Source organism: Anguilla anguilla, chromosome 11, assembly GCF_013347855.1.
Source record: "Anguilla anguilla isolate fAngAng1 chromosome 11, fAngAng1.pri, whole genome shotgun sequence".
NCBI classification, from domain to species: domain Eukaryota; kingdom Metazoa; phylum Chordata; class Actinopteri; order Anguilliformes; family Anguillidae; genus Anguilla; species Anguilla anguilla.
In genome coordinates this window covers 28,043,547-28,055,489 of record NC_049211.1, presented here as the reverse complement: position 1 = coordinate 28,055,489, position 11,943 = coordinate 28,043,547, and the positions used below count along the sequence as shown (strand labels likewise).

At 43.2% G+C, this 11,943-nt stretch overlaps 1 protein-coding gene across 2 annotated transcripts; it reads left to right on the top strand.

Annotated features, from left to right (window-relative positions):
* The first annotated feature begins 278 nt into the window (after positions 1-278).
* On the top strand, positions 279-11,798 carry slc26a10 (solute carrier family 26 member 10). 2 transcript variants are annotated; one of them, XM_035381847.1, is made up of 18 exons: positions 280-872; positions 1,624-1,734; positions 2,380-2,531; positions 3,031-3,195; positions 3,520-3,672; positions 4,320-4,402; positions 4,888-5,035; positions 5,469-5,582; positions 6,297-6,374; positions 6,555-6,650; positions 6,936-7,042; positions 7,146-7,215; positions 7,342-7,512; positions 7,871-7,925; positions 8,678-8,766; positions 8,928-8,982; positions 9,480-9,586; positions 9,758-11,798. In XM_035381847.1, exons 1-18 carry the CDS (start codon positions 608-610, stop codon positions 9,794-9,796), a joined length of 2,058 nt encoding a protein of 685 aa, XP_035237738.1. In that variant the 5' UTR covers positions 280-607; the 3' UTR covers positions 9,797-11,798. The 2 variants fall into 2 exon arrangements, with proteins under 2 accessions (XP_035237737.1, XP_035237738.1); XM_035381846.1 differs by having other exon boundaries at positions 279-872; positions 9,480-11,798.
* The last annotated feature ends 145 nt before the right edge of the window (positions 11,799-11,943 follow it).

Genomic DNA, 11,943 nt, shown 5'->3' with positions numbered 1-11,943 from the left:
GCGATTTAATACACACTCAAAACACAAAGACAAGAAATCAATCCTCTTCGGAAATGCTCCCCTCATATGGTCGCTAATAGCCTATACATGGTTTGCAGTTTCACCTTCGCCTGCAACAATAGCACTTTCATCTCAGAGAGCACCGCACACAGAGATGTACATTGTGCGCTTTCCCCCTCTGTAGCGCTACCCAGGAACGACCTTAAGAAAAGGTCTTTGAAGAATTAAGTTGTGGTGTATCCTGTGTATATATGCGGACCAAGGACCTGGGGTGGTCACTATTTTGTCCCTCTTTCACAAATAATAAGCCTTGAGCGGTAGGACCCTGAGGGCCACCAGCAATCATCGTTAAACTTGGACAAGAACACCTCAAGGGGTCTCTGCCAGACGTGCACGTGAAAAGAAGTTCGGCTCAATAATAAAAAAGTTCAACTTTGAGCCATTTAATTGGCTCAGAACATTTCACAGGAAAATGCAACTGTGCTTGATGCCAGATTTTCGCCAGCTATATATAGGAAGTCGTAGAGAACTTGCTGCTTTTTTCAACTAAACCATTCCGAGCAGTTTAGTTGATGAGTCGCACTTTTTGACATATTCACCTGGCAAGATGAGCGCTTCAGTAGCCGTGTACAGGAATATTTACACCGAGGATCGCTTCAAGCAGTCATACGGTACACGGGACAAGGCTGGCGAGGGAGAACGGCTCAGAGACAAGCTTTTCAGACGGTGCAGGTGTTCCCAGTCGGCATTCCTTCACCTGTTGAAAGAGCGAGTGCCCATTTTCAACTGGCTACCGAAGTACAGGTTTAAAAAATGGATATTAGGAGACATGGTAGCGGGTGTTACTGTCGGGATACTTCACATACCTCAAGGTGAGTCGGCTTATTTACAACATTCTGAGCGCAATTAAATAATAATAATAATAATAATAATAATAATAATAATAATAATAATAACAAGCCAATTTACTGTATCGTATTGTTCTTCTGACTGTACGTCTGACTGAAACTTAAATGCTAAACAGTATGAGTTGCTATTGTGAGTGATGATGAGTTGTTCATTTTGTGTGGCGTTCTGTCATCATAATGAAATTGAATAATAAGCTACATTTAAATTCAGATTTAAACAGGCTGACATCTTTACGAAGCTATAAAATAGGCCTACCGGATTTTAAACGTTTGTGATTCATATTTATAGGCCTACCTGTATATTTGTTCAAACACCTGAGAAAAAAATGCCCCTTTTTCATTGACCATCTTTCCCCATAGGGTAGAATGGGACAATAGCCTATCACGTTACATTGTAATTCCGAATGCTTTTGTCGAGGGAATAGCCATGAGCAAAATCATTTATTGTCCTCCTCCATCGCCGTAACGTACTGTACCGGGCAATCGCAAATACTGAAAAATACTGAAAAAATACTGAAAAAACAAAACAAAACAAAAAACAAACATTCAAATATCTTAGAAATACAAACTGAATGCTCTGATGGGATAAAAAGTACCATGGCATTTCCAACAAGACATCACTATTAAAAAAGATTCACAACAGAGCATAATCAAATATTGAATGTTTTTGTCCTTTTGTCACTGAGCTTCCTTGGCTTCTCTCCCCCTGACCCAGGGATGGCGTTTGCTCTGCTGACGTCGGTGGCTCCCATCTATGGCCTCTACACCTCCTTCTTTCCCGTCATTCTCTACATGCTCTTCGGCACCGGGCGCCACGTCTCCACAGGTTGGGCCCCACTCCCGATCCTTTCTCGCCGTGTTATTACGTTTTAATTTAGCGGACGCTTTTATCCAACGCGATTTCAGCAAAGTTATGGCGAGTCGTAAACTTTCGCTGTTCTCATCGTGCTTTGTGTGCCACTGATCCCCGTGGAGAGCAGCAGCACCCGTTCAGTGGCTGATCCGCCCGTCACCTGACAAGCACTAGGCGGACTGATTGTGTGTTGGATGATGATGGATAAGGCTGATGGATTAGGTGGAGATGGAGCTAGCTTCTGTGCGATGGCTGCTTCGCAGTTCTGCGCTTTCAGCTAGAACAAAGACAAGTGCTTACTGGACTACACGACACAGGCATCATCGAACATGTGTTTTTGTCAAGTTTAACTACAGTTCTAAAGTTAAGAGTAACTTTGTCTATATGTGAAAGCTGTGGTCATATACCTGCAACATTCTGCATGGAAGCATGCATGTGTGTTTGTGTGTTTATGTGTTTGCGTGTACGTTTGCTTGCCTGTGTGTGTACGTAGGCTTATGTGTATGTGTGTGTGTATGTATGTGCCCTTATGTACGTGTGTGTGTGGGTGTGGGTGTGGGTGTGTGTGCTTATATGTGTATGTATGTGCCCTTATGTATGAGTGTGTGTGTGTCTCAGGTACCTTTGCCGTGGTGAGTCTGATGACGGGCTCGGTGGTGGAGCAGCTGGTTCCAGTGGGCCTGAACTCCAGCAGCGCTGAGGCTGCAGAAGCAGAGGCTCAGAGGATTGGCGTGGCGTCGGCGGTGGCCTTCCTCTCAGGGATCATGATGGTACAGCAGCGCTGGGAACCGCCCTTTACATAGACATCCTCACACTCAAACACATCTACAGATCATCTACTGTAAAAACACATCTACTGTACAGATAATCTACTGTAAAGATCATCTACTGTACAGATCATCCACATTAAGGGCTTCTGGCAAAGAAAAAAAATAGATCATGATGATGAGGATTATTCATATTGATGATTATGCTGATGATGTTCTTATTGGTGATGATGATAACTATGGTAATGATGGTGATGATGATGGTGACTGTGATGATTATTCTTATAATTATTATTACTGTTGTTATAATAATCTTATTAAAATTAATCCAATTGGGCAGAATCCCTGGTTGTAGCACTGATACAGATCTCCAGGGACAGTGTTAGTTCAGTCGTGCTGACCTGTCACTGATTGCTGATTGAAAGTAAGACTCACAGTGTGTTTTCTGTCCTTCTCTGCCCCTCTCTACCCCTCTCTGCCCCTCGCTGCCCCTCTTCCCCAGATCGGTATGTTTGGGCTGCAGCTGGGGTTCCTGTCCACTTACCTGTCCGAGCCCATCGTCAAAGCTTTCACCAGCGCCGCCGCCTTCCACGTGACAGTGTCACAGCTGCAAAGCATGCTGGGACTGCGGCTGCCCCGCTACACGGGCCCATTCTCCCTCTTCAAGGTTAGCGCATGATGATGTCATTAAGAAAACCATGCTGCAGTGCTTTACAGATATATGTACTTTTGTTAAATAGATTTGACTCATTTTGTAATAAATGCATTTCACAGTAATGTGTTTTGAAAAATATCTTGTAGTATCTGAAAGTGATCCTTTGGATATTCGCCCACATATTGTGAAGTGTTACAACATCTTGATATTGTATTTAATTTTAACATTTATATGCTGTATATTCCATTTCTGGAAAGGGCAGTTAGTGGGGAGTGGTTTGGGGGTCACATTACCCACAAATCTCAATGTGTGTATGTGTATCTTTTGTGTAAGCAGACCCTGGCCTCAGTTCTGGAGAATCTGCCCCACACAAACCTGGCTGAATTCTTCATCTCGCTGGTCTGTCTGTCCGTCCTGGTGTCAGTCAAAGAGGTCAACTCACGCTTTCGCCAACGCCTGCGTACACCCATTCCCGTGGAAATACTCACTGTGAGTCTCTTACCAATAAAAAATACATTTAGAAATGATAATAAGACAAGAATACAAATAAGTAGAACAAAACAGAAAGTAGAATAACAATGAGTAACTAATTAATTACATTAATTACCAACTAATTACAAGATAATAAGCATAAAAACAAATGTAATCGGCCAGATACTTTCCTAAGGTGCAATACAGCAGTTTGTGATACAGTACACCTGCACTAGGAATGCAAGATCACCACATGCACCTGGAAGGTGATGACATCATAGAATGTGAAACACTGAGGACAGAAACACCTACGTCAACACCACATTTTATGATTTGCAGAGTTCATAAGCACATTCAAATATGTAAATAAAAAGAGAAGTTACTGCGGGAAAGGGTAAATAACACTTACACTTAGCAGTGTACCATTGGTAGCTATCCTAACACACACGTTCAACTAACCTGACAAAACGTCTTCTGGTAAATGATGTGTTGAGATTGAAAAGTACTGTAAAACAGTGTTGGGCTTGTGGGAACCTGTGTGCAGTCCCCAGAAGTGGGTCTCCTGTCAGATGTGTTTTCCTGTCAGGCGTGCCAGCAGTGTGTTTTGTGATGACACAGCCTGCCGGCAGTAACCCCGCTGCGTTTTCCTTTCCTCCCGCCCGTAGGTCATCATCGCCACGGGCGTGGCCTACGGCTCATCCCTGGACTCCAGATACGACGTTCAGATCGTGGGGCACATTCCCGCCGGGTAAGCTTCCCGCTCTTCAGTCACTGCTGCGAGACCACCGGAACAACCAGAGGATTTCTCCAAAAATGATCTTATATTGATAAAATTGCTAATGCACAATTTGAGGTTTACAAATCGATCTTTTGTAGGTTTTTCTCGAGCTGACAGCTGATTTGCAATCACCTGTGATTTTTTACATGTGCTCGTACGTAAATTTTAATATGGAAAATTAACTAGGTGTTAATTCATCTTTGGCATTGTGCTTGATTTTTGTCTTTCTTTTATTTAAAATGAATCTCTAGAGACGAATGTGGAAAGCGTGAACATGAACACAAATGCATTGCAGTGCACAATATATAAAATACATTTCCTACAAACAGAAAATTAATTTTGCAATATTACCATCCTGTTCCGGTGGCTGAAACAACCAAGACAAACCTGAGGGAAGGCCTCTTAGCATGAGCATTGTTTCCTGACTGCGGCGTTTGTTGTTGTTGCGTCCCAAGCTTCCCTCAGCCCAGGCTACCAGCCCTGCAGACTCTGCCTGCGGTGGCCGGGGACACGGTGGCCATCACCTTCGTGGGCTACGCCGTGTCCGTCTCTCTGGCCATGATCTACGCCGACAAGCACGGCTACTCCATACACCCCAACCAGGTATGACTACACCTGATCTATAAAAGGGCTGCAGGTGTGCAAATAAAAATTGGTCATGGGGATGCAAAAGTAGTGTTTTATTTTGTTTTTTTGTTGCTTCTTTTAGAGTAATTCAGCAATGCAATTAATTCTTGATAATCTTAAGATCATAAAAAATCTTAAGCTAATAAAAGCAACAGTAGGCTGATGTGATGCTTGATAGTTGATGTTTGATTGGTTGATAGTTGATGGTTGATTAGTTGATAGTTGATGGTTGATTGGTTGATATTGATGGTTCATAGTTGATAGATGATGGTTGATGGATGGTAGTTGATTGTTGATTGGTTGATAAATGATGGTTAATGGATGATAGTTGATTGCTGATTGGTTGACAGATGATGGTTGATTGCCGATGGTTGATAGTTGCCAATGTGTGTTGTGTGTTCCTCTGCAGGAGCTGCTGGCCCATGGGATTTCCAACACCGTGTCATCCCTGTTCACCTGTTTCCCCAGCTCAGCCACCCTGGCCACTACCAACATCCTGGAGAGTGCAGGGGGGTTCACTCAGGTACTCACCTCTCTCCATGTTGGGTATCAATGCCAACACCCCCTTCCCAAGTTTGGAACAGCTTGCCATGTGCTGTAGTAGTAGCAGAGACCCAGTATCAGGCTTGTTGCAGTGGTGGATGTACACTAGAAAGTAGGAAAAGGGATGAGCCGAGATGGGTGGAATGACCTGTTCAGATGTTCTTATGTTCTTAAACCCTACCTGTACTGTACACCCTGCTGGTCAGATGACAGAATAATCTGCACATAAGTGTGATTTGGTAATTCATTGGTCTAAGCCAGGGGTTCCCAAACTTGTGACCTGTGGAGAACCCTAGGGGTTCCTCAGTAAAATTAAAAAATGAACCCCTTTGAAGAATATTTAGTTATATATTTCAATATTTCATGTGTTTCATATCTTAAACTTTGAGATGATATAAGCCTTTGTATCTGAGGTAGGTCTCTGCTGTCCTCAGCCCCTGGCTGGTCACTTTAAGGGTTCTTCAGGTTTGGGAACTCTTGCTCTAAACTGCTCCTTTCTCCATTTTGGATGAGTCTTTTATTTTGTGGCTTTTCCTTTTTCACCTGGGTTCCTTTAAAACATCTGACTGGACAAAGCTTGATTGGTGGTGGATGTGTTTTAATGGGAGAAGTTGTAACGTTGTAGTGTTGTTTGGTGTTGTTGCTATGGCAGCAGGGAGCAGACTGTTGATACTCCTCTCTGTTTGGGCTCCAGCTGTCAGGCTTCTTCACCAGTCTGGTAGTTCTGATTGTGCTCCTGCTGATCGGACCTCTTTTCTACTTCCTTCCCAAGGTGAGATAGAGTGTGTATGTGTGTGTGTGTGCATGTGTGTGTGTCTGTGTTTGTGTGCGTGTGTAGGCATGTGCATGTGTGCATAACATGTTTACATGCTTGTGTGTGTGTGTGTGCGTGTGTGTGTGTGCATATGTGGATGTGTTGGACTCTTACTGTGTCCTCCCTGTCTCTCAATAGGCAGTTCTGGCCTGTATAAATGTCACCAGCCTGAGGCAGATGTTCCTGCAGTTCCAGGACCTGCCAGACCTGTGGAGGATCAGCAAGATGGACTTTGTTAGTGTTTCTCTTTCTTACACATGCGCATGCTAGCCCTTTGTACCTCTGAGTGACCGAAGGTAACTCGCCATGGAGAACACAGTCGATATCAGATGTGTGTGGTTTACATCCTGTAGTGTACTTTTTTGTTTGAAACATTAGGGAGTTTTTGAAGTTGTAATAATGCATCTCCATTCCTTTAACTTGTGTGTGCTTCTGTGTGCATTTTAAACTTTTTTATGCATGTGTGTGCTTTTGTTTGTGTGTGTGTCTGTGTGTGTGTGTGTGTGTACCTGTATGCAGGTGGTGTGGCTGGTCACCTGGCTGTCTGTGGTTGTCCTGAATGTTGACCTGGGTCTGGCTATCGGTGTGGTCTTCTCCATGATGACAGTCATCTGCCGCACACAGAGGTGTGTCCTCACATCACCTCACCTCTACCTTCTCTCTCCTACTTCTCCCCCTCCCTCTTCTGTTGACCTCTGACCCTCATGGCTGTTAATGTCCGTCCCGCAGGGCAGACTGCTCAGTGCTGGGAAGGGCATCCAATACGGAGATCTACAGACCTATTGAGCAGCACAGCAAGGTGAGAGGACTGTTACTCACACACAGACACACACACACACGCGCACACACACGCACACAGACGCACACAGACGCACACACACACACTCATACACGGTAATATCTTGCTGCTGTCTCCATCCCGCAGTGTTGCGAGATCCCAGGGGTGAAGATCCTGACCTACAATGGGCCCATTTACTACGGAAACCGCAGTTTCTTCAGAGAGGCAGTGACCCGGCTGCTGGACCTCACTCCTGAGAGGATCCGCAGGTCAGAGAAAATACAGGAGAGGAGAGACAGAGAGGCCGTCGCTACTGTGGTGAGATCACACACACACACATACTGTATACACACACTCACACACATAGAGTATACATACACACACACACACATACTGTATACACACACTCACACACATACTGTACACACACACTCACACACATACTGCATACACACATTCACACACATAGAGTATACATACACACACTCACACACATACTGTATACACACACTCACACACATATTGTATACACACACTCACACACATACTGTATACACATACACGCTCACACACAAACATACACGCTGCATACATACACACAGGTATGCGTGTAAAAATGCATACATGCCCAAATACGTACACAAGATATTAAAAACAATGTTTTTTTTCTATATAGGAAGCAGGAGTGGCCAACACATCATTTTCATCAGAAAATGAATTTATTAAATCAGGTGAGCTCTAAGTGTTTGCTTTGAAAGGAATGGGTGAGGGCAGGTGAGGATCTTGGACAATTCCTCTATACAGATTATTAGATCTATTGAAGACCACTCAGTAGTGTTATCCTTGGAAAGGGATGGTGCACGGTACTGTATTGAAAACAGGAATACCAATCTTTTCAGCACCTATCTTTTTGAGAAAACAAAATGAGTACATCCTAAAAAGAAAACCTTTTCTCTGAGCAATTATATTAGTACAAAGTAATTACATATTAGAATAATTTCCCTATTTTTTCAGCATACAGTACAGCTCATTACATGTTTTATACACCCATTTTTTGGTCACCTTTATCAAGGGTGCCAATAATTCTGGACCTGACTGTATGTTGTGTTATTGATATGGAAAAAATCAAATGGCACACGAACCGTGTGGTGTAGTCCATGGGGCGACTGACTTTCAGCCTGTGTGCATGTCCCCCTGGGCAGCCTGTGTGCATGTCCCCCTGGGCAGCCTGTGTGCATGTCCCCCTGGGCAGCCGGAGTTTGATCCCCTGCCATGGTGCTATCCCATCTCTATTTCTAACCCTCTCTGCTTTTACCCTATCTGAATAAAGTGGGAAAATCTATGAGTTGAGAGGACCATCTGCTCCCCTTAGAAACATGAACGAATGAAATGTCTATTCACCAAATAATGTTTGCGAAAATGTACCCTTTGACCTTTCTGTACCCTATTTTCAATCATTGTTACCTTTCTCTCTTCTGTGCAGAAACCAGCAGCAGTGAAATCCAGGCAGTGTTAATCGATTGCAGCAGCGTGAGTTTTGTGGATGTGGCTGGAGCCAGGTTATTTATTCAGGTGAACATGCAATTGTGTGCACGCACACACACACACACACACACACGCACGCATGCACACACAGACACATGCAAGTTCTGAACAGCTTTTTTGACCCCATATTATGTCCTTAGAAGTAAGCTCTCTTACCAGCTTATGATTATCTTATTTTCGCCTTTCAGGTGTGTACAGAATGCCAAAAAGTAGGAGTGCAAATATACCTGTCAAACTGCAATGGTAAGTTTGCACACATACCATGTCCGGGAATGGGGTGAACACATTATAACCAGTAAATTACTGGTTTACTTACTTTCTTACGATGACAGCCAAAACCATATATTACTCAAAAGTACATTACTCCTCCTCAAAATCATTGTAAGCTGTAGTAAGTAACACGAAGCAATGGTAGGCTGTTATTTTGAAATATGATGCAAATGCTCGAGGTGGAAAGTCCAGGGGTCGGAAAGTAAAAGTCCTGTCGTGTTTTTCTTCCACCCATGAACTCAACTAGCTGATTTATTTAATTGGTTCAACCTCCCAGCTGAAGAATTGTGCTAATTAGCAAGTCCAGGTGATTAAAACAAAATAAAACAAAAATCCATGTTGCTTATGCAATGTATGTATTTTGTTATAAAGTGTGCGTCTGCGCACTGCTCAGAGAGAAGGATGCGGTCAGTAGATTTAATGGTAGGTGGCAGAATAGACGTCTGTGACTGATTTTATGTCCTCTCCAGAAAGCGTGCTGAAGATCCTGACCTCCAGCGGTCTGATGAATCACATGAGCGCGCAGCACATCTTCGTCACGGTCCACGACGCCGTGGTCCACATCCAGCAGCAGAAGGTACCAGGCCTTTCAGCGCCCGCCCATGTTCAGTCTGAAGGAAACGCTCCTTTAAAAGGAAAATGACCATGACTGGGATGCTGTACGCATGCTCATGCAGCAAAACCCTTAGAAAAGGACCGTGCGTGGAAGGCTCTGTGTGGTCACGGGTTCTGTTTCTGTTCTGTTCAGGAGAAGCCCACGGAGAACACGAGCACAGTGTGGGTGTGAGGTGTGGATGGTTCCCCCCCTGCACGGGGGGGGTGGGGGGTGGGAGGCGCAGCCAGCAGGAGGAGGAGGGAGGAGAGAGGAGGCGGCCTATCAGTGACAGTGAGCTCTGCCTCACAAACACCTTTGTGTGTATGCACGTGTGTGCGTGTGTGTGATTGTGTGTGTGTGTGTGCATGTGTGTGCGCGTGTGTGTGTGTGCCTGCGTGTGTGGGAGCGTGCTCTGTTCATGTGATCCTTGCCACCCCAGTCAAACATTTACTGACCGGGAACGTTTCTGAAGGGTTCCCCTCCACCTGACTGGTGAAAAACCAGAATCGCCACTGCATGCCCGTGAAAGCCAAATCTCTGCAACCTGCCTCAAGAAATGTATTCTTTGTGTTATTCATTAACCTATTCAGGAGCACACACAATGTACACCATTCACCTGCATATATAATCCCAGTTAAATGAACAAGAAAACTGATGTCAAAGCAATTGAGAAGAAAATTGTAGCTTTAGCATACTTTATATATGTCATCTTTTTGCAGTTATACCTAAAGTGTTCTGAAGTATATTGTTTTTCAGCATAATATTTTTTCACGTGGGTGATGTTCAATCGATTCAGCAATGGGCGGAGCTGAAATCCGCTCCAATTAATTGACTTGTTCAAAAGTATTTCATCCTCCACAGCAAAGCACGGCAGTTGTTTCAAATCAGTGAGTCACTGGCATTCTCCTACCGCTCATTTAGAACTTTAACCTGTTGTACACGGACCAGGCTTCCCCCACTTCACCTTTATTAAAAATAATACACAGTCAAATATTGTGTGTGAAATACATTGCTCTCCAAAGGTATAGGAACATTAGAGTGGAATTTGTTATCTTTGCATTTGGGTTTGAAATCAAAAGATGAATATGAGATTAAAGTACAGAAAATCTGATTTCTTTCCACGGTATTTACATGCGTATGTGTTTTACCATTTTACAGAAATAGAAGAAATACCTTCAGTATAGCAACAATAAATTTCACTCTATCGTTCCCATAATTTTAGAGGGGACTGTACATATGGGACGGGTTGTATATTGGTTACATTTATTTAATTCAACATACATTTGTAGAAATATATGTACTGGTTATTTGTAAAAAAAAAAAAAAAAAAAGTGCAATTTTACAATGTGTTGTCACAATGCATATCCCAAAGAAACTTTCATATTGCGTACATTCTTTGTTTTCTGCCATACATACATTTTAATATTCTGTGCATTTCTATGCTATATTTCTCATGCTGAAATCCATTTCAAATATGCATTCCTCTGCTGTTCTAATTACTGCATGTACGATGGCACAGGCAGTGGAGACACAAGTCTCTCGCTCTCTATCTCTCTCTCACACACACACACACACACACACACCTCACATCGAACCACAGGCAATCCACTTGGGGGGGGAGAGCACAAATGAGGACGCACAAAATGAACTGATAAGGCCTCTCCCATGCCCACTTAGCGCATTTGATCCTGGCACCAGGCCCCACACTTACAAAGTGTCTCAGAACACAGGTGTTCACACAGGACCAGGTTTCTGTGGCCTAGCCTTATCCACCGTGAGCTGAAAGACCAAACCTGCAGCTCACGGCGATCTGATCCTAGATCAGTGCTCCTACCTTGAGACACATTCTGCATACTGGTCCCCAGAGTGAGCACTTCCCTGTTACAGTGCAGCAACATGGTGTGTGTAGAGCCTGTTAGCTTAGTGGTTTTAAATTATTTGATGTATATGTTTTTTTTTCATTTTTATGTGTTTTTTTATGTGGCTTGAAGACTAGCACTCCAACACATGCTGTGTATATTCTGTTGTTTTGATTGACTTTAATCTTGATGGGAAAGTATGAACAAAGATGACTTGTTTAAATTGCACTGAACATTAGCAATAAGGCTACTGTATGTCCAGACTTTTGACTTGTACTATAGGTTGTGTCGGAATATTTTTATAATAATTTTGAAATAAACGTACCTTTTCAATACCCCAGTGGTTGATACCCCTTTTAAGATGGGGACAATTTATATTGACTGTTGTCACCTTGTATGTTCATCTAATTACTGTTTAAAAAAAAAAATAATACATAAAATGATTTAATTAAATGTAAAGTAGTCTACTTTAACCATTAC